This window comes from Triturus cristatus, chromosome 9 (assembly GCF_964204655.1).
Source record: "Triturus cristatus chromosome 9, aTriCri1.1, whole genome shotgun sequence".
Lineage (NCBI taxonomy): Eukaryota > Metazoa > Chordata > Amphibia > Caudata > Salamandridae > Triturus > Triturus cristatus.
In genome coordinates, this window is record NC_140592.1 from 1,157,525,864 (window position 1) to 1,157,553,440 (window position 27,577).

At 47.3% G+C, this 27,577-nt stretch overlaps 1 protein-coding gene across 1 annotated transcript in view; it reads left to right on the top strand.

Annotated features, from left to right (window-relative positions):
• The window catches only part of SYNJ2BP (synaptojanin 2 binding protein), a 104,839-nt gene that overhangs the window by 52,631 nt on the left and 24,631 nt on the right, over positions 1 to 27,577 (top strand). Inside the window, exon 3 of the mRNA XM_085627125.1 lies at positions 17,452 to 17,547. Coding sequence (XP_085483251.1) covers positions 17,452 to 17,547 — 96 coding nt within the window. The remainder of the gene's footprint in view (positions 1 to 17,451; positions 17,548 to 27,577) is intronic.

A 27,577-nucleotide genomic window follows, 5' to 3' on the forward strand; every position in this document is an offset into this window, starting at 1 on the left:
GCTCTGTAGTTCTATTGGTTGTGGATATTGCGAGGTAGTCCCCGCCGCCTACCTTGGGGTACTGTGCCCTTGCGGTCTGTCGGGTTTCCCTAGTTTTGATACGTGAGACTATACCACAGTCTGGTTAGCTGTGCTTCTGGCAAGTCCTTGCCGAAGTGGAGGTATGACTGTGTGCAATGGTTTCGCCTCCCTACCTACTTTCCCCTTTGGTGGCCGCAACGTTCAATATCTTGCTGTTGGATCACTGCGGGGAGGGGTGGCAGGGAGCTAATCCAAACGGTGTGGGGGAGCTGAGCCGCTATTCGGAGTCTTTGTTGGATATCGCTGCAGCAGCAAAGTCTCGTTGGGCTATGCGACACAGGCCTCCTGTCCCTGCCGCTTGCGGTTCATCGTGGTGTGCCTGTACTTAATGCCTGACCCCCTGTGTTATTGAATTTGGATAACTTCTTCCTGAGGTGCCCGTCTAATGCCTGCAGCGGTATGTTCTGCGATCCAGCCAACACTCGTAAGTGCAGGTAAGTTCCTCTACATCTGCCCGATGGTCACCTTCTGGGGCTTTATGATAGTGCTCTGGGAGGGCGCTACTTCTTGGTGTGGCCTGATGTTTCTGTGTCTTTTCACACCTTTTGGAGACTATCTTTGGAGCCCCTGCGTGTCACTGTATACTTATGTTGTTGCTGGTTTGCTTCTGGGCCAAGGCCCGCGCTTACCTTCTTTTAGCTACTGTGGGTCCAGAGCTCCGGGAGCCAGTTGTCTGTGCAGGGCGAGCGGCCCGCGATGATGAATTGCGGAGCTGTTCACGGTCCTCGCTCTGCACATATGGATATTGCACTGTAGTCCGGCCACGCTGGCCTTCCTGTTGTTACTGCGGCTCAGGTGCTACTATGAGTTCCGGGAGCCAGCTCTCGGTGCAGGGCGAGCGGCACGTGACGAGGAATTGCAGAGCGGTTCAGGATCCTTGCTCCGCACGTCTGGCTATTGGGCTGTAGTCCGGCCTCACTCACCTTCTTGTTGTTTCTGCAGTTCAGGGGCCCTGGGCACCGGCACCCACCACTGGGTGAGCGATGAACGGTGCCGATAAGTGGGGCGACTACTGATCTCAGCCTCACACCATTGGCATTCTCTTTGTCTTCCTGCCCCACTCGCCATCTTACTATGTCCGTGGCGCCGAAGCATCTAGCACCAACAGGCCCCGTGGGGTGGAGCGGCCAAGTTCTGCGATGTGCGGGGATTACTCTGTCTTCTGGCCGCACCTTAGTTTGTGGTGACCTACGAAGTAGATGGGCGATTCAACCCACACTCCACGCTTTGTCCCGCTGCTGCCGGGTCTCGCTGCCACTCCCTTCACAGTTGTTTTCCCTAAGATGCAGTGGACCTTCACTGCTCCATCCTGTGCCAGTCTCCACTCGTTGTCTCCGGTAGCTCAGTGTAAATGATGCGGTTCCCCCGGGCTGGATTTGGGGACCAAGCACCGTCTCAATTGCCTTTGCATTTTACTATCACTGTGAGTCCCCGATGTTGGGCGGCCCGCACTCCCCAGCCCGCTGATCCCGGGCATTGATGGAGCTGCGGTGGATTTGCTGCGGATTGCTACTAGTCAAGCGAGACTGGAGCCACCACCATTTTGGTTATTCTTCTCGCTTCGGTGATGCAGGGTTACAATGCTGTTCTGTAGCGAAATTGGGCGGATTGAATGTCTGACCTTGGAGCCCGTGAACCTGAGGGCTTAATCCGTCGAGTGCATGGGTTTCGAGCCAGGATTTATATCTGATTATGGCCGGATTTCCGGTGAGGGTTACGGAGCTGTCCCTTCGGCTGTTGGCCATGCCCCATGTGAAGTGTTTTTAATTCAATAAGAAAAAAAACTCTTGGTAATGGCAAATTACTTTATCTCCTGCCCCCGCTCCCCTTTTTTTAAATTAAACAACAACAAAAAAAACGCATGCGCCCCTGTCTGGGGATCGCAGGAAACAAAAGAATACGTATGACGCCTTTAATCCAACAGAGGGGTGCCGAGCGATATGTTCCGTGGTGGTTAAATACATTTAAAAAAAGAAAAGCTTTTACTGCCTACAACAGCATGTGCGGTGCTGGTTAAACACATTTTTAAAAAAGGGTTTCCTACCTGCAACAACAGATACTTGCTACAGGCAGGCAGGAGAAAAGCATTTTGCACCACCTGGTATGTGCAGTGCTGGTTAAATAAATAAATAAAAATGTCTTAAAAGCCGTTGCAGAAAAGCATGTCATGTCTGTGGTAGGACAACATAAGTAAAGAAAATAGTGCTCACAGACTAGATAAACCTACTGTGTAACGACACAAGTAAAAAGTCTTGTCCTCATGGGAGGTTACAGATGCAGTCAAGGCGTTACTAAGGAGGGACTAACAAGCCTATTAACGAATCAGAAGCAACCATTTAGAGAAGACAGCAATAGGAGCCAATTGAAAAGATGGGTGGAGAGTGAGCAGAGCTTCAAGGCCATACCCGTGTACAGCATGTCTCACAGAGCCCAGGCTCGACCTAAAAATGAGCAGGATATGAGCCATCTTGATAAAAGCTGTCACCACTGCACAAAGGCAAAGCAGAGGCCAAAACAGAGTGACTTTAGGGACCAAATTGAGAAATGTGCCATTGTTTCCATTACAGACATAGTAAACTAGGTGGAAACCCTTTAAAATGCATCGAATACTTCGCGATACTGGGGTTGGTCACTCCCATCAATAAAGTAGACTTACATGGCTTGATGCAGAGTTTGCTACAACAAGATGACAAAATTGCTGGAAAAATGTGTACTAATACAATTATGTAACCACATCGATAACCACAACCTCCTAGACATACACCAATCCGGCTTCCGTCAAGGTCACAGCACGAAATCTGCACTCACTCACATAATGGATGACATACTAAAAATGCTAGACCACAATGAATCCTGCCTATTGATACTGCTTGACTTATCCTCCGCTTTCGATACTGTTAAGCATGACAATCTATTGTCCCTACTGGAACGAAGGATGGGCCTTACGGGCTCAGTGTTACAATGGATCACCTCCTTCCTAAATAACAAAACAAAACGAATTAAGATGAAGCATTCACACTCTCAATGCTCCATGGCCACCAAAGGGGTTCCACAGGAATTGTAGAGTGCCACCCGTCCTCTGCGACAGTGTGTATGCACGGCACCCCTCGCGACCAGGCTCGGTCCGAGGGTAAAAAATAAACGGGTCAAGATTGCTCGTGACCTAATGGCTGAAGCATAATCACTGTGGTTGTGTCCCCTTATTGCTCCGCCCGAAGTGTAGGCCGCTCCCCGTCCCAGCACGCTACTCTGGCGACGAGGGTGTGTTGCGGACCCACACAGCATCCCGATCTCGCCCCTGCCTACAGCGGACCGCGCGAGTGCCTGCGGCTGTACCTGTGAGGCCCTGCCTGCCTGTTGAGCTCCTTTCACGTGGGCGGTGCTACTTGCGGAGCGCTGTCCTCCTGGATCTGGCTGTCGGAGCTGCCTGCGGTGAGTGCTGGCTGCCCTGAATGCGCCGTACCTGCGTCAAACAAGCGTCCGGTAGTGTGGAGGGGGAGCGCGCCATGAGGCCTGCTGTCGGCCCGGCAACACTGCGTGCGCAAGCGCACTGAAGAGCGGCCTATTCCCCGGCATTACCCCGGCAAGAGAGGAAAACGTATCCTCACAGCATAAAGGGTGCTGGCAGCTATATCCTGAGGGGAAGACTGGCAGAAAGGGCCCGGGGGTGAGAGGACACAATCCCTGCAGCAGAAGTGAAGTGTCGCAGCGCGTTCACAGGTGGACACTGCGAGTGAGCACAAGGAGAAGAGCTCGCATAGGTTATCCCAAGGAGGAGAAGAGATCCATACAGCAAGGCTCTCGTGCCAGGCAGGCATAGTGCAGCGCCATGGGTGATGACCCGGCTGCCCAGGTTCCGGCCCCAGCGTCTCCACACTTGCATGCCTCGGTGACGTCCCTGCCGCCATTCAGCCAGCTGGCTGACCCTGCCACTGCTGCGCTACGTAGGAAGCGGTGGGTAGGGAGATCGAATCACTACTTCACCGGGACTCATGAACACGACGGCAAGGTGAAGCTCTCGCTCCTCATGCACTTTGGAGGTGAGGAACTGAACGAGCTATTTGAATCCCTACCCAGTACCGGCGCAGACGATTACTGCTCTGAATAAATACTTCGATCCCCAGTTGAATCCAGACTATGAGCGGTTCAAACTGCGGCAGACCCGACAGACGGAAGCGGAGTCAATAGATATGTTTTACGCCAGACTTCGGAAGCTAGCGGCCACATGCACAGGCATAGATCACAACAATGAAATCAGAGCCCAAATGATCTCTGGATGTAAGTCGGTTGCACTGAGACGCCTCATCCTCCGGCAACCGGGCATCTCACTAGACGAGATGCTGATCCTTACTCGTTCACACGAGCTCTCCGACAAGCGCGCGGAGGAGATGGAGGCAGTGCGGATATGGAACACGTCGCAGACGACCGCGCCAAAACCGGTGCGTGTTGAGGAGGAGATGGTGGAAGCCATTCAAAGACGGCCCGGGGGAGTTCAGCGACGGGGCACAGGTACCAGGCCCCGCGGCAAATATGGCTACTGCGGATTTGATCATAGCGAACATGACAACTGGCCCGCGAGAGGACAGGCGTGTGCAAATTGCGGGAAAGACAATCACTACGCTAGCGTGTGCCGGGGGCGAGGAGGACGGTCACGTGGTGGTGCTCTGAGGGGTCGCCAGACGAGTCTGAGGCACCTCACGGTTGACGGCTAGGAAGCCACAGACGTCCCAGACAGAGCGGCTGATACGGCCTACTATGAGGACGACGACTATGTGTTCATCATTTCGTTCACGGGGCGACCAGGAAAGAAGAGACGTCTGCCCCCAATATGCCACGTCCGCATCAACGGATTTCCCATACAGGCTCTAATTGACACTGGAGCGTCGGTGAATGTAATGGACTCCTATCAGTTTGACCAACTACAGCCCAAACCACCACTGACCCCCAGCAAAGCCAGGGTCTTCACATACGGCGGCACCAAACCTCTCCCATTGAAGGGGATGATTGAAGTCCAACTCTCGAGCGACAATCACACATTGGCAGCGATATTCCACGTTACGTAAGGAGGCACGGGCACACTAATAAGTTACCACACGGCAGAGGACCTAGAGCTAGTGTTCTTCACCAAGCAAATCCATGAACACCATGCCGAGGATATAATGAGAGAATTTCCTCACCTCTTCACGGGCCTGGATAAGCTCAAGAACTACCAGGTGAAATTGCATATCGTCCGCAACGTCCAACCGAGAGCACTCCGACATCGGCCACTGCACCTCCGCCCGCTGGTGGAGCAGGAACTACAGTCCCTGGAAGCCATGGGAGTAATCGAGAAGGTATCAGGGCCCACCCCGTGGGTGTCACCCCTTGTGGTGGTACCTAAATCAAAGCAACCTGGTGCCATCCGCCTATGTGTGGACATGCGGCTCCCTAACCAAGCCATCCGCAGAGAGCGGCACGTGACACCGACTATGGATGACATCGTGGCGGACCTGAATGGGGGCCAGTGGTTTTCTAAGCTCGATCTAAACTCCAGCTACCATCAGCTGGAGCTAGCTCCGGAGAGCAGGTATATAACCACCTTTTCGACACACGTAGACCTGAGGAGGTACACAAGACTTAGCTTTGGGTGTCCTCTGCGGCCAAGGTTTTCTAAAACGTGATCCAAGAAACCCTGTCCGGCCTTGTTGGAGTGATCAACCTCAGTGACGACATTTTAATATACTCGCAGAGCCTCAAAGAACACCATGCTCGGCTGAGAGCCACGCTGCAACGACTAACGGACTGTGGTCTTACGCTGCACCGAAAGAAATGCGCTTTCTCCCAGAGCTCCATAGACTTCTTCGGGTATGAGTTTTCCAGGGAGGGGCTGAGAGTGGACCCCCGAAAACCGGAAGCGATTCGGAATGCTCCAGTACCGCAGAATCCAACAGCAATCAGGAGTTTCCTTGGCATGGTTACGTACTGCGGGCGGTTCCTCCCAAACCTCGCCACGATCTCGGAGCCACTACGGCAGGAGCGCCATGGGCCTGGACACCTCGCGAGGAGACCGCATTTCAAGGAGTCAAGAAAGCGCTCCTGGACCAGACGACAATGACATACTTTCACCCGGGAAGAAACACGGAGCTTGTAGTGAATGCCAGTCTGGTGGGGCTGGGCGCCGTGCTTCTACAAGAGGCGCAGCAAGGAATCTACGTGCCAGTGGCGTACGCCAGTCGGGCGCTGTCACCGACCGAGACACGGTACGCGCAGATCGAGCGCCGAGGCCCTAGCTATCCGCTGGGCCTGTCAGCCTTTACGCCTCTACCTGTTTGGCCACTCTTTCTGAAGCCCCTACTGCCGTTGTTCAGTGGAACCAACAGATTGGCACCGCCCAGGATTGAGCGATGGGCCGTACAGCTGCAAGCCTACTCCTTTCAACTGGTATTCCGGCCGGGCGCAAACAACCCGGCGGACTTCCTGTCGAGGCACCCGTCACAAGCTGAAGATGGTCAAGCACTAGAGGACAGCGTGAAGACAGAGGCGTTGGTACAAATGATCGAGGATGATGCCTGCCCGCTGGCGGTCACCAAAGAGGATCGGTGCAGCGCGACCGAGTTGGATCTCACGCTACAGCAAGTCAAGGAAGCTCTCACTGTTGGCAGGTGGCACAGGTTCCTGGATGGCGTGTCGGATCTCATGGAGGAGGAGCAGAACGCTCGGAGGCAGTTATGGTGAGTGCGCCATGAACTCGGCGTCGGAGAGTCTGGACTGGTGCTCAAGGGTAGTCCCTCAAGGCCTTATTGTCTCTAGCTCACTAAGGTCATCAAGGAGTTGCAAAGACAAAGGCCAGGCTCAGGTCCAAACTATGGTTTCCGGGGATGGACAGAATGGTTGATGAAGAAGTACGGACCTGCCTCCACTGTGCCATCACCGAGGCCGATCCTGTTCCGGCGCCAGTCATCACTGAAGAGCCATGCAACATGCCCTGGACTACAGTGAGTGTCGACTTCGGCAGCTTTCCAGACGGATGGCACACGCTGGTCGTTATAGACTCCTGCACCAAGTTGTCGTGTTAGTGATATCCACGGCGTCCACGCACGTCCAGCCCGCTTTTGAAAAGATCTTCGCAACGTTTGGGCAGCAGGATGAAGTGAAATCAGACAATGGGCCACCCTTCCAAGGGCAGGAATTTCAAGATCTTCCTGCAGAAGCGAGCGATCAAACACCGACGAATTACACCTCAGTGGCCCCAGGCCAACGGAAAGGTTGAGCTATTTATGAGAACTCTGAATAGGGCACTGCGCATAGGAACGGATCAACATCAAGACCCGGAAACCTCTCTCCATCAATTCCTGTTCGCATACCGTCAGACACCCCACTCAGCGACAGGGTGCGCCCCGGCAGCACTCCTTCTGAAGCGACTGCCTCGTGATCTCATCCCCGAAGGCACCAACTGGGCACCGCCAGGTTTGGACTCGGAACGAGCTCAGCAGAAGCGCCAGCAGACCAACGACAAGGCCACCATCAGCCGAAGAGTCAAGGTGCCAGCCATCCGGGTTGGGTCTCGGGTGAGAAACGTGTCGTTCAAAGTGGTGACGAGTAAACCGCGATCGACAAGCGTAGCATCCGGAGAAGATGACACTTCGAGCCTCCTGGACACCCCTGACGCCAACCCACGAGAGGGCGCTTCGCCGCAGCCACGGCCGGACCCCGAGGACCATGCTGTCCCCAGCCAAGAGAAGGCGGTTGAAGGCTCCGACCCGGAGGGACGCCCGAGCTGTGCCACTCCACCACCAGGAGTGGCGTCATCCAGGAGTCAGCACTACCGACTGAGGCCGAATCCCCCACCCAGCCAGAAGCTACGGGACTATGCCTGTCAAGCAGCTGAGCCAGTGACAACATCATCTGGGCGCCTGCCCAGAGACTGAAGGGACATTTACCGCAGCCCTGGCTGCCATTTTCATTTCTCTTTCTCTTTATATCTCTCTCACTTCACCTGAAGATCTGCCTTCACCCTGTTTCTTTCCTTAATGCCTCCCATGCAGCTAAAGGTTTGAAGGGATGTAGAGTGCCACCCAGCCTCTACGACAGTGTGTGTACGCACGGCACCCCTCGTGAGGAAGCATAATCACTGTGGTTGTGTCCCCTTATTGCTCCGTCCGAAGTGTAGGCCGCTCTCCGTCCCAGCACGCTACTGGGATCAGCACTTTCACCCATTCTTTTTAATCTACTCATGGAGCCCCTGGCAAACGCATTGAACTCAGCGAACATTCTATATCACCTGTATGCGGACGACACCCAACTGTATATGAAAATCTCCTCACCAGATTACTTCATTTCCCTCAACGCTATTCTACAGAATACTCCAAGTTGGCTCACTGGCAACCACCTCGTGCTCAACACCAAAAAAAATGAATTCCTTCTCATCTCCCCTCCCAATCACACACCCAAGATAGACTTATGGTTGAAACATCTATCTTCCTTTGGCTGTGCTCCCCACATCATTTAATCCTTGGGTGTCACCATAGACAAACACCCAGGGGTGGGTAATTCGTATCACCCGATGCCCGAGACATTAAGATTTATTGCAAGGGCAAGAAGTTTTAATTACAGTTTTGTCCAAAGGGCAAGTAGACAGTAAATTATAGACTGAGACCAAAATATCCTCTGACCTCTTCAAATTGGCAGTCCGTGTCTCCTCCACAGTGTAATCACCTAACACAGGCACGCATGATGCAATTTATAGCAGGAAGCAGAGAAGCCTATTTTCGATTATGTAGCCCACCTGGGCAGTCAAGAAAAACCAGGTGAAATGAGTGAGTGATTCTTTACCACTTATAGTACATCGGACACAGCTTTTGGATCTAATACTCAGGTAATTACAGTAAGGAGAGCGTGCACATGTATTTTAAGAATTCGAGCTCTGCCTCATGATGACAGTGCATGCGGGGTGCACCATGTAACTTTACACAAAAGATCTGAGACATATTTCAATTAATTGCAGTGTGTTCACAAAGTAAGGCACAGCATGAACTTTGTGTAGCACGGGATTTTCCAAACCAGCTCATTCAAGAGAGAATAGTCTGTATCTAGTTTTTCCTTAGAGCACGAGGCGAACATGGAGCTTTTTGTAGCTCGAGAACACTCTCAGGAGTGGCAGGTAGGAGACTGGCTTCTCTGCTCCTAGCTTTTACCCGACTTTATTTTTCAACTTTTTTCACCCTTCTGATCCTGCCCTTTCTTGGCTCCACCCTTGGGCCTCTTGTGCTTAACCCAGGTCGCTCTCCTCCACTCTCTTCCCCTCCTCCCATCACCCCTCCCCTCCCCTCGCATCCGAGGCTTGCAGTAAAGTGCTTTGATTTCGTTAGTCATGCAGTTCTTGGGCCCCTCTCTTCCACATTGCTTGCCGACTGTGCTTGATGTCTCAGCCTCTACTGTCTCAACCAAATCTACATTAAAGCGCCATACTTTCCCTGTGGGGCTCTCGTGCAGCCCACAGGCCCACCCTTGTTGCCTTCATTTTCACAAGCCTCTAATTTGTAAACCAGTGTCTGCACTAAGCTCTTTTCTTTCCCCTATGGCTCTGCATTTATTTCTTCACCAGCACCCAGGAATAGGAGGCCAGAAAAAGAAAACAGAATGGGCAAGGCAGAGTTTGCCAGGAGGCAGGTTTGCAGTGATATATTTAGCACAAATTAAAAGCCTAAGCCTTACTGTCTGTGATACGATGTCACCGAAATCTAGCAACTGAAACTGAGAGGCTTTATACGCTATTCTGTGCAGCGCCAAGTAGACTTTAAAGCAGCACCTTGGCGCTAGACTGAGGGTGATTTCTTCAAGTCAGTTCAGTAGAAATGCCATCCATTAACATCAGCTACATGATGCGACCTCAGGCTGTCACACTGACTATAGCCAGGGCCACTGTAATTATGTGATTGAGCGTCCGTAGTGTTTGCCACATAATCCATCATCTGTTGCATAATCCCCGGATTATTTAAAAAAAAAAAAAAAAAAATTCTAGCTCAAACCATTACAAAGTTACAAAAAATGCGACTGTGCGTTTTGCCGCGCAGTGAATGCCTCTTTGCAAAGCTGGACTGTTCACCTTTCTGTTGCTTATTGCTGTATTTGGGTGATAAACTGATACTAATGAGTTGCAAGCAATGCCCACAGGGTGGTACCAAGTTTGAAAATGATGAAATAATGAACTAAAACTATTACAAAATGTGCCGTATTATGTCACATAATTTGCCTTTTCTTGTTGCATAATTTACTCAACCCTGCCACATAATTTCGTCCTGACTTGCCGCATAATACCAGTGGCCCTGACTATAGCTCTGGTCTGACTGACAACAGGCGTGCCAGCAGGTGTCCCAAAATCCCACGTTTTACCTAATTTACAACAATAACAGGCAAGTCTCTGAAAGCTCTTTATGTCCCTACTACCCCTTGCAAACACTATTAAAGTTTGGGTTAAAAACTGTGCTCCTGTGCTGTTTAGCAACTTACTGGTGTTTTAGGTAGCTCTTATTAAATGAGTTAACGTTTATGTGAACACTTCTAATCTTGCAAGATTAGGAAATTGAGGACCAGAAAAATAAAACACTTTCCCAGGATCACACAGTGTGGCTAAGTGGTGGTGAGTCTAGGTTAGAGGTTCAGCACTCTCATTTGGAAGCTGAAAAAGCCACGTTCCTACAAGAAGCTGGCGCACTGCACGCTAAGATAAGGCAAGTATGTGGAATGGTTACCTCAGATGTACCGGGAGGGGTAAATAAACAAAGGAGGATGGTGTGTTTATGCAGCCCATAGAAATGGGCTTCTTAAAAGTTTACAGAGTAAAGGGAACATAGTAATGTAAATGTGTCCAAATAAATCCTGCTTAGAGTAGATAGGTTGGCCAGGCCCTCTGTTGCTTCACAACAGCAAGACTTGTGGCTTTTAGGCTGTAAAGGCCTCTCTGGGCCTTGAAGTCTATCCTTTGTGCTGTGCTGGCCACCTCTACCCTATGCCCTGGATTCTATATTACAGCTACATCTTGCAAGGGAGTGATGCTTCAAATGGCACCAGAGAGATAAGGTCTGTACCCCGAGGCAGTGAGTAAGGATTGTTTTTTATGCTGTTGGAAAGTAATCACGTGCAAAGCAGGCAAATAGACTGCAAATAGACTACATATAGAATGTCCTGTTAAAAGCTGCGAAACTCAGAAAGAGCTAACGTTACAAACCTCTCCGGAGATGCAGCAGAACAAAGTGACATTGTTCTTATGCTGTGTGCTTTGGTTTATAGCCGAAATCACAAAATGGCGCAACTACAGAACCTCCCCTACTAAACACACCAACCACATCAACTTGTGTCTATGACGCTTCCTTTTCCTGTTTACTATCTCAGCACTCTGTCATTTTTTGAATTCCCTGTTCAACTCATCATTTTCTTGCTGTCTCAACCTTCTGCCATTGATCTTGTGCCCAGTCTGAAATCATGTTCTCTCTTTCCCCCTCTGTCGCCTTCTTTCTCTTCCTTTTGGATTTAAATCCTCAAACATCTGTAGACAACGTTTACTCTTATTTCTTTTGCTCTCAGTTGGAGGCTCACCTCTGTCCCCTCTCAAACTCCTGATGTAAAACCACCATTCCCTCACTGCCCTCCATTCTCTTGCTTCTCTCTACCATCCATCTAGTTCCCTATCTTATACATCTCCTTTTTCTAACTGTTTAGCAATCAGCTTATCTCTAGCTCTATTCTATCCCCTCTCATCAAGCCATCAGTGGTTTCTTGTTGAACACCTCTCCCATCTCTTGTGAACTTATATGCCAACACCGGCTCCCCCTGTAATTCCTCTGCTGCAATTGGATTCCTGTGTTACTGTCCCTCAGGACAACGCTGCCTTCCTCTTTAACTCTTCCCCCCCCCCCCCTTAAGACATCATTGTCTCTAAGTGTAACCTCTTTGTCACCGCTGTCTCACCGTATAACACAGTTACCATCTCTACGTCCTATGTAATGCTACTACGAAGGTCTCCAAGTGTTGTCACCTCTGTCATACAAGTGATGGCAGGGGTGTTCCATGTTCGTCTGTCGGGACATGCTTGGATCCTGTTATGCACTGGAAGACACCAAGTGTTGCTTCTTTTTAACCTTGCTGTGTTTGGTGAACAGGCGTAACACTTGCGTCAGTGGTCTCATGGACTTGTACTCCGGCTACTGTCCTTAGGGAGACGCCTATAAGGGTTTGTGAATCGCTGGACACATCATTTGGATGTTATTGGTTTTTGAAGGTTGAATACTGGTACAACCACCACACATTATCCTTGGGGCTGAAGTGACTGTCGTTTACTGTCATTTCTCATTCTTTTCAGCCTATCAGCTTTTCAATCCCTCTTCCCTCTCTTGTAAATGTCCTAAAATCTCTACTCTACAGGTCGCTCCCCCGTTGTATTCCAAACCCTCAGGTATGTTACCCTTTCTTTAAAGTTGTCCCTTATTTCTTACCCTATTCCATAAACACTTTTTCTTCTAAATCTCTGTACCTGTGGACTTGTGAGATGTCTTTCTTGAAGAAAAATTAGGCCAGAGTACATCTACAGACCACAAAGTAAAAACTATTCACAAACTATTGCGGATCATCACCTCCCCGATGTCTGCACCCATACCCTCTCAAAAAGCCCCCACAGTTTGATAGATCAGTCTCTAGTCTACAGCTGAAATGGGGAGTGTTTTGAAAGCAAAACCGTTTTTACTTTTGGCTTTTTTTTTTAATAGACCCCTGGTTCTTTTTGCTAGGAGATTTGTACTGTAAGATACGTTCCTCTAGTTTTTCCTGGGTTTTCTCTTACACTGCAGTGTACTTTATTTAAAAAGCAAGTCAACTGGCATGTTATTTTAGATCATGTGCAGTTCTGTATATGAATTGTCCTTGTATCAGTTACATATAGAAGGCAGGGGCAGGGTAATTCGCCCTTGTCCTCGAGTGTTAGTTTATGGTCTCCTTCTGGAGTGTCTGCCACTGTTTTATGAGCCTGTATAACGAATTTAATCTTGGGCTTGGTTGAACATATTACTGATCAGCGAACCAGTACTGCAGTGGACTTTCAAACCGCTGCAAACTCTTTCTTTGGAATGCTTAGATAGATGTCTCTGGTGCAGTAAAGATTCAGGCTTAGTGATTTTTCCACATGCTCCAAAGGGCACTTCATTCCCTAATAATGCTTCTAGGATGGCTTGTGTATTGTTGATAAAACTCCTACAGCATAGGCCCAAGTGTGACCCCCACCCCAATCTTTCCGTTATGTATCACAATGTCACAGGTTGGGTCGTCCAAATGAAAACCTTACACACTTTCAAAGATGATGCTTTGATCTAAGTGGGGCTGAAATCTGAAGACCTGTCCCTTTGGATAAAAGGAATGGTCTCCTACCCTTCCCATGACCGCTAGAAAAGTCATGCTTTCCTGAGCAGGGTACCTTAATCTAGACATAATCACAGATCCCATTCGTATCCGCCCCTGAAGCCTGAATCTCAAATGCATTGTGGGTAGCAGCTTGAATCTATCTGATATGTGACTGCATTTAATCACAGATCCCATTCATATCCGCCCCTGAAGCCTGAATCTCAAATGCATTGTGGGTAGCAGCTTGAATCTATCCGATATGTGACTGCATTTTATATTCTTTGTAAATACCTTATGCAAAATTGTTGTCCTGTAAATATGTAATACTGACTTGCACATTACCACAGTGTACATTATACTGGTAATTTGATTTGATTATGCCACCTTTGTTGACACTATTCTCCCAAATGGAAGCTTCAATCTAGTGACTGTCTAAAATGCATGGTCTAATACCTAATTTACGCTTTTGCCTGTCCATCTCATTGATTTAGTGAAGAAGTAAGGCAAGTAGATTTTTTTGCAGGACAAATAGATTTCTCTAAAATGTTGTCCCTTAGACAAGTAGATTTGTTTAACAATTCCACACACCTGAACATGCAGGCGCAAATTACTAATGCCACCAAGGGAGCTAATTACCAGTTGAGTATACTAAGGAAACTTAAACACTTCCTCCCTCAGACGACTTAAAAATGGCAGTACAAGCCCTTGTGCTTCCAAGACTAGACTATGGATGCACCACTCTATGCGGTCTCCCCAAATACAAGCTGGCCCCGTTGAGGGCATCGCTTAACGATGCGGCCAGACTGGTCTCAGGAACCAAAAGAAATAACCACATCTCTCTGACCCTGAAAGCTCTGAACTGGCTGCCCTACGAGGCAAGAATTCACCTAAAGATCGCTTGCATGACCCATAAAGCACTGTATAGCAATACCCCCAGTTACTGAGCGATCGGGAGGATGCAGACAATTGCGAAATGCGAGTTCACTACTACTGAAGCCACAATCCTTCCACAAAAAGAGAACGGGTTGCAGAGCATTCTCCGGGATAGCACCGAAGATTTGGAACTCACTACCTCCAATCATACGAGGAATCTCTTCCTTTACCTCCTTCAAAAAAGAAGTAAAAATGTTTCTAATGAACACATTCACATCCTAAGACTTTAACTCTGTGTTGACATCTAGTCACCTATGTGATCCACATATTACTGGCTACCCCTTTTGTATTGAAAGCGATTATCGAATGTATGTTTACTACTTCAATCACTTAATGTTTGATAACTGTGTATTATGAAGCGTACTGATTCCCTCGTGGATCATTCTTAGTTGACTACTAGTCACCTATGCTATCCATGTACTATTATCTACCTTCTTTGTACTGAATTGCAAATACCGAATGTATGTATACTACCTCAACCATCTATTGTTAAATAATTGTATATTGTAAAGCGCTCAGATACCCTTGTGGGTCAGATTTGCGCTATATATAACTTTATAAATTAAATTAAGATGTAATGGATTTGCACTCCAAATGCTGTGTTGTGACTCACCACAAAGGGCAGAGAGATGAGTAATTCTAGATTGGCATGCTGATGGTAGAAGCAGCACATGCTAGGCATAGATCACTACTAGCCAAAGCAACAGCCATAAATTCTGGCAGTGGTCTTAAACCCGAGTTAGTTTGGATGCCTGAACTTGAAATAATAAGATATCCACTCCCTGAATATAGCTGGCTGTACATGATACTGATAGGTTCATCAGTACCACACTTTTTTCTCTTTAGTAGGACAAGTATTGTACTGGCAGCTGCAGGAACTATGCGGCTTCCTTATTCAAACTTTGGTACTCTTTGTAAATGTTGACCTTTAATAAATTGCTTCAGCATTACAATTTGGCAGATCATGCGCCAAAGCCTTCTTGAAATGTGATGAAAAGCATGTCTGCTGCTGTTGGATGTTGGTGTCGCACTAAAATAGAAAACAAGTCTGATTGATGCTATTCAGTTGTATAATAATCAGGCTTTTGTTTTACTTTGGGTTTTTGTACTAAATCAGAATTCAGTCTTTCAACATACATATGCAATGGTGTGTTATTCCTCGTTGTACTGTTTATTTTATCTTTATAACTATACATTTTATCTACAGCTATAACTGTATTTATGTCACCCTATAAGTTAAGTAGTGTGGTTTAGGGGGGGAGCCTACCAAGATACCTGATGAGATGCATTAACCAGGAGCGCTGGTTTGCACCACACTAATCCTAAAGAATCCTGACATAAACACCACTGATATTTGGCAGCACTCACTTCAACCGCCAGTCTTACTTACTTGAGGCAGTATCCTGTAGGTCAGAATGCTGTGCTTTACCACCCTGGCCTTTTTTGGATCGACCCGCCGAGTGGACTGTGGGGTGGTGAAGGTTTATGGTTCTTTCATGGTACTCCTGCAGAGATTCTGTTCATGATGGGAAAAGACAGAGTGACCAAATCCACCCAAAACACTACATCTAGGACACTGGCGCAGTGGCAGACCCATCAGACTAATGCGGCATCTGTACAGCCGTCCGAGCAGCAGTATCAACCCACTCTGGCTTATCACTCATGCCATACAAAATACCAAGGACTCTCTATAGTCCACAATAGAGGGAGTTACAATGGAGGTTAGCCTCCTCCATGCAGATCTCAGGCTAATAGCTGACTTTTACCGTATTGGAGTCAGATATTGCAGAACTAAGTTGATGTCCCAACCCTGAAGAAAACGGTGACCTGGCTTCAGACCCTTGAAAGTAGAGTGCAGAGAGTGGTGCTTGTCCTACCCCCCTCCCCCGCTCTTTTCCCGATTTATTCGATTGAAACAGTACATAGGGCGCTGACTATTACATTGCAGCCTGCTACACTGCAGTGGGCGATCCTAGAAAAATTCCTAAATTATAGTGATAAAGAAAAAATTCTCAAGGTGGTTGGTCAGCAAGACACCTCCCGCTTTGTGAACCATGTCAAAGCAGTATTCACAGACAAAACCAGGAAAGTACAGGAACAGTGAAACACCTTCATAGCTATGAAACAAAAAATAGAGTACTTGGTTTGAAATATATGCTTCGATATCCTGGGTGCCTTAAAGTGTTGCACAATGGAATAAGTTTTATGGTTTTTTAAATCCCCGGCTTGAGTTGGCTAGAGTTGGCTTCGGGACGATCACAGGAGACCATTGGCAACTCGAGGAGAGGCTAGTGGCAGTGGGGAGCCTGTTCGTGTGCCAGACTGGACCCGGTGATAACATATGCAGTGAATTGCCATGCAGGAACAGTTGGCTCCTCCGTGGCCGACAGAATCAACGAGCGAGACCATGCTGACTAATAGGTTAGTTTTCCAACAACAGAGTAGAGTAGCGAGTCACTCAGAATACAGCACCTCCCCCTTGTCCCAGTTGTTTAACAATGTAATCCAGCTACGTGCACCAAACCAAGGCTCCTGCTGCTCCCAAGGTGTGACCAAAAGGTAAAATTGAACCAAATTTCACACATGGTAGTGTACCGATAAGTCACAGTCCATTCAAACAAAACTCCAATTCCAAATGCCACGTATTCCAAATCATCTTTATTTTCTTTCGTTCCCCAGAACAAAAGAACACTTTGAACTGCAAAGTGTTATTTGATGATTTCACCAGAGAACTATGATGTGGGCATATCTCACTATGTTTGCTGGGGCAGTTTGTAGGGTGTGGGTTGTATGTAGCATGTTATGGACATTTGATTATATGGATGGGATAGTGGATGGTACTAGGTATGGTGGAAGTACAGACACTTGTATTTTGATGTGTGTCAATTGTATTTTCTTTTGCTCTCTTCTAAAAAGCAATGAAAACATTTCAGTGCTTTAAAGCAAATCTAACTGCAACCCTTTGGGTGTGCTTAGTGAGAGGCCATCTACTGTTCTGGTGATGTGTAAAGAATAAATTACTTTCCTTATTCTAGTATTAGAGTAAAAAGTGTTGCATCTCTCTTGTAGGTGAATGAAAGAGAACTGAAGAAACTTCTGCACAATGAAGCAGTGGATCTTTTCAGGGAAGCAGGGGAAGATGTTGTATTAAGAGTCCAGCACAGAGTGAGTATTGCACCTTCTTGGCATCCTACGCTGAGGCACGTTTGGCATCTCAGTAGAGTTTCTAGCTCATATGCATACCAACATGTTTCCTCAGAAATCCTATCATAATTTCCTTTGCTCATCTGTCTACATCAAAGAATTTGGACCTAGGATTGCCTTTCTATATTATTGCACAAACCTTTATCCTCTCTGTCTCAGATTTTAATTTCAGATCACATATTGCCCTCTGACAAGGCTGGTGGATGGCTTTGATTTTTATAGTCGTTTGTACATTGTTTTATCTTTAATCCTTTTAAAGGGTAGTTTCCTTCCTAAATCCACACATGTACCACCAATCATGCTTGGGCCTACCATGATCTCAGCAAACACATGTATCTGTTTTGTCACCACTTTTTTTCCCCGGAGTTTTATATAGCGCGAATTTGACCCGAAGGTATCAGAGTGCTTTACATGAGCACCAGTTGCTTTACACAAGGACACATTCATTTTTGTTAGGCACGGGGAATTTGAGTGACTTGCCCAGAATCACAGGATGTTGAGCATCATTGCAGAGACTCTAATCCGTAATCCCAGATTTGAGGTCGACCGTCCTAGCTGTTAGACCACATCCTCTCCCCATTGCACCATTGTTCAATGTGGCACAAATCGGTGTCAAACCTGTACATGACGATGAACCGCGTAGCCCTTTTTGGAGCAGAAGAGTATTTGCTAGCTCTGTGTTACAGAAGTCTTTGAGAGACACCATCACCGCGATCCCGAAACAGGAAACCCCTTCACTAGCTATCGGGGGCAAAAGCCAGGGCATGGAGCAGTGCAGCCCCCTCCCCCCCCCCGCCCCCCACCCCTCCCTTCCCCCAGTCACAGCAGTCTTTCTGCTTACCAGGGAATGTCTGTGGGCAGAGGTAAAGTACTGACTCTTTTTGCCCTGCTGTGTATCCTGCTTGGGAAGGTCTTCAAGGGCTTGTGTGTGCTTGCTTCCTTTTGGAAGACTCCGGGAAATCAAAGACTTCAGAAGATCCTTGCTGAGTCAAAAAGGAACCTGCCTGGAAGGAGAGCTGGGCGAGCTGTATGAGGAGCGCTGACCCTGATGTGTGTGGGGTGGGTCAGCCTGCAGTTGCTTCTCCTGCCTGGAGTAGGGGAAGGACTGGGCTGTTCTTTAACTTTTTGAGAAAATAAGCACGTTTTGAGCACTAAATTTGTGGCACAAGCGTGTGGAGAGTGCTTCCCCTTTCAAGAAGGAGCACTCTAAAAGAGCTCGACTTAACTTCACAAAAAGAATACAACAGCGTGTGCCACTTCGGCCGGTGGTGATTGCCTTTCTGCAAGGAGGACAAGGCGAGCAGCACCGAGAGGACCCCATGCCGATTGGACACACCACACGCTCCTGTGTCGCTCCTGCCGCCACCTCTGGGGAAATCGCTCACCAGCGCGGCCCCCCTCCCAGCAACACATGGTTGCCGAGTGACACCCATGACGTCAGGGGACTGCCCGCAAGGGAGAGGTGTGGCACAATTCGTCCTGCCCCTAGAGGCGATCGGGCGGTTTCGGGGCCTCTCTGAGGCTGAGCGAGCCGGCAGTGCCAAACAAATCGTCTTCCTGGTGATGCGGGGCTCTGCCTGGCTCAGGAGAGACCACTGCAGTGCCATTAAAGAGGACTCCACAAAGGTACAGGAGTGCTGGGTGGTGGCCCGTGAGGTCCGCTGTGGGTATTCGGACACAGGGGATGGACCCACTGCTCTGGTGTACCTTGGGTAGGGGAGCTGCCCGGACTCAACCGGGAGAAGGTTACCGTCTAGGAGTTAACAGCTGTCTCACATGCTAGTGGGTATCTGACGTAGGAGCCAGAGAGTTCGTCCACTGAAGGAGGGAGTCCATTCTTTCCCCCCCTCCATGACTGCACATGCCTGGTGGGGCGCCAAATGGCCGCATTGATCACTGCCTTCCCGGTCCTGAGGGGCCAGACTTTAAATTTACGAGTGCTTTCTCAGCACAAGGAATTACTGTAATCCTCAAAGACTTGCAGGTGTTTCGGTGCCCTATGTATTCATTGGGAATTACCATATAAATTGTAGTAGGAGTGCAGGGATGCTGTACCCTTTTTGTTCATGGTGATTTGGTGATGTAAATATGACCTAACTGCTTCATATCCCTGCCTGAGGATATAATTTATTTTGTTTTATGCCTTGTTATAACGGGATAACCGGTATCATTTCAGGAACTCCATATTATGTACAGTAATGGTATTTTTATGACGTGTGCAACCTATAAGTATTTACCTTATTGCACTAACTGGGATGTTATGACAATTGCCTAGTTGGCAAAGTGATATATGTGATTGTGGTCTATGTGTTTATATACAATATAGGAGATATTTGTTCAAGGCATATGAGCTGCGGAATTCATACTGTTGCATAGATCGCCATCTGGTGTTGGGCTCGGATACTTGCACCTTGTTGTTGTCTTGGAAGAAGTCTTTTGTAGTCACAAGATAGGTAACTCTTCCCTTGGACGATAGTGCGCATGGTCACCGACTCCATCCTCAGATTGTTTTTTTCCGCCATCGGTTTCGGATGTAACTTTGGCGCTCTGGTTCAGCACCATATATTCCAAACCCTTTTGTTGGACTTGGCCCTTTTCCCTGAATTTTTTCGTTTTTTTTAATGCATGTTAGATGCAAATAACCAGTGTTAAGGTGCAGGTGCTCCCTTCCCCTAAGATGGCTGCCACAGGCTGCGGAGTTTCCTTTCTAGTAGCACGCTAGCTGCCAGGAGCTGGCTGGAACCCCACAACAATGTTGCGACACCAGCTCACCTTTTTTGTCCTATACCTAGAGTGGGGAAGCTCCTGGAATGTGCTGGAACCTTCTAGAAGGGAGGTGGGGTTTTACTTTTGCCGCCTTAGAGGGTGGTCACCTGACCTAGGGCTACTTAAGAGAGGGAGGGAACTTTTTCTAGGCAGTTGGAGTAACACAGACCTGGGGAACCCACGCAGGAGTTTTAGGCGGTAGGGCCTAGTCAGGGACTTATGCCTCTGAAAGTGACAGGGCTTAGGTGCTGCCTTTTAAGTGAGTGAGGGATCCTGTACTAGCCCACTGATCTAGCCCAGCGGTAGGGGAACCCAGGGGCCATCTGCCAAGCTTGACTAGGAGGGAAACTAGTCACCAACTCAACCCCCCCCCAAGGAACAGAACCCCAAGGGCGCCAGAGCCATCTGCGCCATTAAGATTGCTGAAGCTTACTGCTGAAACGTATTGCTGAAAGCTTACTGCTGAAACCTATTGCTGAAGCTTACTGCCGAAACCTATTGCTGAAGCTTACTGCTGAAAGTCACTGCTGAAACTGAATGCTGAAACTTAAAGCTGAGAATTACTGCTGGACTGCTGGGGGATCGACCAGGTACTAGCGCTGAGACCCCTGCGCTCCCCGACCTTGCCTGGGATCCCCCGAGTCAGTCCTGTACCGGGCGCTGGGCGCTGAGCCCACTGTGGTAAATATTTCATTACCGGTACTATTTTTTATGCGGTAAAATCTAGTAAGAATAACTCAGTAAATATAAGAGGCAGAATCCGTGGTATTAGAGGTTCTAAAAGGCTTTATTCTTTGACAAAGGAAATACAATTCGAATTGCAGGCTTCAAATTCCATCACCACGAGAGTTCAGGAAGGAAGGGCGTACATTATTGACAGATAATTAGTTTTATAGGAAAATGCATTACAGTGAAACAGATGCAAGAGGCGTAACAGCTGATAAGACAGATAAACTGTGCATACGTAACTAATAGAGGCGGACATATAGGCGTAATTTAAATAAACGTCATTATACATGATGTCACAAGTGGGTGGATCCATAAAAGAATCCTGCGATGTCAGCAGAAATATTTGGCAGAGATGCGCGCGCAGCCGCATGACGTGTGATTGACGTGCAACTAGAGGGTGAAGGGGACTTGACATTTAGCTCTACATGTGGAGACAGAAGTCTGGGGTTCATGTCAACCTAATCCCAAATCATATCTAATATCCTATGTTTAAAGAACTGTGTTATCCAAAAGGAAAGGTCTCTAGGATAGAATCTATTCTATACTGACTGTTAGTACGTGTACAAGCGTCTAAATGTCTACATGAAATGCGAGGGGGTAGGAATATTCCATGGTAACGGGGCTATGAATTACTTGCATGTGGACAGTGAGGCCTGGCCCTTTGCACGGTAGCTGGAGGAATGTTTACCTAAACTACTAGACAGGAATGCATCGGATGAGGAGCGGAGTAGATAATCTTGAAGGTGAAATACAGTTTTTGGCAGGCAACAGGCTGGATCAGGCACCGTTAGCCGCGCAGGGAGTAGGACAAAGTTCATGGATACAGATGCAGGCTCAGACTGGAGCTTTCAGAGGCAGAAGGCAGGAAAAGACTTGATGACAGAATTCTGGGCCTACTCGCCTGAATCTGTAAAATGTGGAAAGTGAACTATATAAGTCGGTGGCCTTTCATACTTAGGAATGGAATATCTGACCCATTCATGGCGGATCTGAAAGAGGACATGTTGACGGTGGACGCACATGTATTTGAGTCTTCAAAACTGGAACTGGAGGGAACATACATGTACTTATAGCATGCACATGGAGCCGTTGGGGTCTACGATAGGGGACATAACTGATCACAAAATTCATATTTCCTCATTCCCTCCTTGTCCCCTACGGACCCTCAGGAGATATCGATCTTCATTAATCCATCGATCTGTTCATATAGCATCATTTGTTCTTCTTTCTTCTTCCGGGATCTTGAACGAAAACTTGGATGTGGGATACACGATGTGGCACACAGACCACAAATCGCTGGCCCACATTGTAGACATAAGCAGCAACTGAATAGAATGAGAAAGCCAATACCTAGGAAGGATAGGATTCTCCATCCCCAGGCTGACAACACGCTCCAAAACCAACCGGACCAAGTCCAGGTGCCTGGACTCTGGTGTATCTGGCTTATAATCTTATGAAGGCGGGTTATGGCTTTATATACCGACGGCGAATTTTCTGGTATGAAAATGCAGCAACTTGATCCGATGACCCTACAAGCTCCGCCCCTATCGGCCAGGATGACGTCAAGGACAAGACGATTTTGAAGCACAACAATCCGCATAGCAGACTGCTCTTCTGTTAAATTGCCTAAGGCGGAAATAGTCTCGTTCACTACTGCTTCAAGGGTTCTGGTTAATCTACGTATCAGCTTACTATTAGTGACTGTACCTATATAGGGAAAGAACCCTTTATTGAAATCTGTGTATTTTTCCCATGCTGTTTCAGTGTAATCGACAATTGGGAGATCTCTCTGTTGTCTATTGTGTACTAAATGGGTATTTCTGTGATAATCAGGAGGAGCTAGGAAAACAGGTGGTAGAAGGAATGCTATGTAACAGGTACCATCCCAATCTAAAGGTAGACATATATATGCGGTCTGGCCACATATGAAGTAGGAATGATGGGAAGCTCTAAATGTAGACTTGCCTTGATCACTGAATTGTATTACAGTGGTGCATTTACTATGGCCCATGTGTATGGAACCATTCTTTCTTACACATAATTCCCCTTTTACTGGGAATACTGACATGGCGGGCAAGATTGGTGTAGCTTCGGATTCAACGTTCAGGATCATGAGGTTAAGTGTAAAATTACCTAATCCATATACTTCATTTTCTAGATCAGTTCCTGTTCTCTTGGGAAGTCCCTCCTTGTTAGGGTGGCAGACTTTAAGCAAAACTAGGTTCAGGTTTCCCCACACCCAGTTGTCTTGGTAAACTGCGGAATTTGAATCTAGGGAATTAATCAAACTAAACCATGCTCCACAGGAGCCATTGTGTGTGAACGGATAGGGAAAGAGGGGCAAAACTCCCTTATAGTTCTGATAGGGAGGGAGTCGACCACATATCCAACAATTTGTGGCATTGCTGGTCTGATGGGAATGATGTAACATACTAATGAATGTGTTGTTGCGCAGCGCAAATCTATAGGACAACTCATGCGGAGGTAATTCGCTAAAAGAATGTTCTGCAGTTACATTGTAAGCACGCTTAAGAATAGGGTAATACATGTGCAATAGTATGCTGGAAAAGATGATCAGAAGACTTGGAAAAAACAAAATTAATAATGTTACTGTGCAGTGACTACGAAGTGATTTACAATACGCATGCTTTTTAAGCTGCATCTGTTGATTTTTTTTTCTATTCCGGTCTAGAGGATACATGTCAGAGACAAATTCAACCGATTCACCTTGGAGAGGACTTAAACAATCAAATTGTCTGACTTGCTAGACCTTAATTTTAGTTTGTAAAGTTCTGGTTTTGACTGCTCAACCAAGGGGAGCTTTGAGTCTGTCTGTGAGGGAATACAAGGTTGAGTATTCACACTGGATGGTAGTCCATAAAATTTCTTGATATGACTCGAGTGCAACCACCCTTTACGTCCCTCGATCTTCACGGCTGTCCTTGTAGTTAGTAGAACTAGCTTCGGTGACTTCCACCTAGGCTCCAGTTGGGTCTTCCGGTCGAGATTCCGGACCAGAACCAGGTCACCAGGAACCACGTCATGGGGCTTCCCCTCAGTATTATCGGGAAAAGCTGCGGCTACCTGTGAACGACAAGATTGTAGTGCAGACATCAAGGAAGCCAGGTAATCTGTCAGCATATTACAGTCAACATCAGTGATTTTGCGAGGTATAGGCGTCCCCCACATATTTGGTGGTCTACCGAAGATCACCTCGTACGGGGATAGCCCTGTTCGAGAATGTGTTACCATTCTCATGTAAAAGAGCGCAACTGGTAAGGCTACTATCCAATCGACACCTTTTTCTCTACATATTTTGGACAATCTAATTTTCAGAGTTTGATTATGGCGTTCCACGAGACCTGCTGCCTCGGGATGTCGGACACAGTGAAATTTCCATTGGTAGCCTAACAAAAGGGAAACGTGTTTCATTAGTTCGGATGAGAACGGCTGGCCGTTATCTGAGTAGACAACACGTGGTAAACCGTACCGTGGGAAGAATTCTCGAACTAACTGTTTGGCAGTAGTCAGGGCAGTGTAATCTGAAACCGGGTAGGCTTCCGTCCGACGGGAAAGAGCACAGACAACTACGAGAACATATTTGAATCCTCGACATCGTTCCATCTGGATATAATCCATCTGGAGGACTTCAAAAGCATGATCGGGAGGTTGAAATCCACCTTGCTCTACGGGGATGCTTTTACCTGGATTAAACTGACAACATATCATACAGGTACGAACTTTTTGTTTAGCTGCTGCTCGCAAGTGTTTGTTGAACCAAATGTGTTGAATGCTGTCTAGCATAGCTTTTTCTCCTAGGTGCGCTGGACTATGTATTGTGTTCATGATGACTTGAACCATGGAGTCGGGAAGAAACCATATAGATTTTTCCTTCGTCATCCATCCTTGATCCGTTTGGATCCCTCCTAATTCAGTCCATTTCTTTATTTCTTCTGGTGTAGCATGTGTCTGTATGTCAATTACATCAAGGGCGGGATCCTTAACTGCCATGCAATGCGTTGGTGTCGGAACTATTGTCTTTGTCGTGTCAGTTGTGTGAGTCTGTTTCTGAGTAGTCTGTTTAGCTGTTCTGTCAGCTAGGTCATTACCCTGAGAAATGATGTCGGTAACTTGTGTGTGGGCCTTGCATTTCATAATCGATATTGCAGTAGGTAGATGAATTGCGTCTAATAGGGCTTGAATGAGGGGTCCGTGTTGGATGTGGGCACCGTGAGAAGTTAAATAACCTCTCTCTCGCCACAGTACGCCGAAGTCATGGACGACTCCGAATGCATAACGTGAATCTGTGTATATGTTGACTTTCTTATTATTGGCTTGAATACAGGCTTGTGTCAGAGCGATGAGCTCTGCTGCTTGAGCTGACAAAGTGTTAATACAATTTGTTTCAATGACTTCAGTGTCTGTTGTGACTGCGTAAGCGGCCACTAACTTTCCTGTACTTGTTCTCATACATGACCCATCTACATACAATGTCAAGTCTGGATCCGACAAAGGGATATCTGTCAATTCTTGTCTGGGTTTCGTCGTGATAGTAATGACTTCGACACAATCATGTGCCAATGGATCTGTTCCGCCCACTGGTAACAGTGTGGCAGGATTTAACGTATTACAACGTCTGATTTCTATGTGTGGCTGAAATAATGTCAATTCGTAACCGGTAAGTCTCGCTATAGTCAAGTGTTGTGTTTGTGTGCGGTTCAAGAGAACCTCTACTGCGTGTGGTACTTGTACTGTCAATTGGTGTCCTAACACTATGGCATCTCTTTGTCTGATTGCTAAAGCTGTTGCTGCCACCGATTTCAGGCACGCAGGAAGAGCCTGAGCTACTGGATCTAATGTACTAGAGAAATAAGCACATGGTTTGTGTGATCCTGCTTGTTCCTGAGTGAGTACTGACAAGGCAGTACCTTCGCGTTCTGTAACGAAGAGTGTAAACTGTTTACTGTAACATGGTGTTGCTAAAACAGGTGCTCGGCATAAAGCTTTCTTTAAGCTTTCAAAGGCGTGTGTATGTTCTTGAGTCCAAGGGAGGACAGTCGATGTGGCTGCCTCCTGTGTTGTCAACTGGATGAGTGGTTTTGCTAGAAATGCATATTGAGGGATCCACTGCCTACAGTATGAAGTGAGGCCTATAAAAGCCCGCACCTCCTTTTGTGTCTTGGGTGCTGGCATGTTAGCAATTAACTGGATGCGGTCGGGTGTAAGCTGCCTTCCCTCCTTGGACAGTTAGTGCCCAAGGTAAACAACTCGCTGGACACAGAATTGCAGCTTAGAAGGGGACACCTTGTGCCCCTTGTCGGCCAGAAATTCCAAAACCGTCAGTGACGCTTTTTCACATTCATGTTCACTTCGGGCGGTGATCAGCAGATCATCGACATATTGAAGCAAGGCAGTGTTAACGGGCATGTGGATACTGTCAAGTTCTCGTTTCAGTGCTTGGCTATAGATGCTGGGGCTTTCTGTAAATCCTTGAGGTGCGCGTGTGAATTTAAAACTTCGTCCATTTAAACTGAATCCGAACAGATCTTGACTTTCCGGATCTATTGGGACGCTAAAGAAAGCATTCTTGAGATCAATTACAGTGAAGAACGTTGCTTCTGAGTCAATAGCTGTTAGTAATGAAGAGATATCTGGGACCACAGGGTATTGTGGTACAATACATTTATTTAATTCGCGCAGATCAATAACCAATCGATATACTGGTGGTGCTTTTGGATCCGTTCTTTTAAGAATCGGAATTATCGGGGAATTACATATATTGGAGTCGGTTTCGACAACCACTCCTAGTGCAATGAGCTCGTCAATGATTTGCAGCAAAGCCACAACAGCATCTGGTGGTAACTTATATTGTCGCATTCGTGGTAGTACTACTCCTGTTTTTAGTGTAACTCGATATGGTGTAATGTTCATGCAACCAACATCAGTGGGGCCTTGTGCCCATAAATGTGTAGGTAAATTCTGTAATCGGTGATCCATATCTCTTGACACGTAGTGACCTTTGAAGTCACGTAGAAATAGTCGTACTCCTTCCGGAGAACAACATATTATAGCTCCTAGAGCTTTCAATGTTTTTATACCCAACAAGTTTTCTGGACATGATTTAGTAAGCAATAAATCTGTAGTGTGTGTCAATGGACCGACCGTAAGTGGAAGAGGTTGTGTTACGTCATTAATTATGGGTTTTCCTGAGAATCCGAGGGAAATATTCTGTGAGCCTGAGAGGGGTGCCCCTGGAACTTCACTGCGTCTTATAGTTGTTCTGCTTGCCCCTGTATCAAGTAAAAACTTTCTGTCTTCCCCTAATAGTTCACTATGTACATAAGGTCCCTCCTGGTCTACAGGAACCTCAATAAGGGGTAAGCCAACTTCCCTCTCTAGGCTATTTCATGTATATCGCTGATAATCGGGATAATCTGCTTGTGCATACTGATACATCTGTTGTGTTGTCGCTTGTGTTGCAGCAATAGGCTGCGTT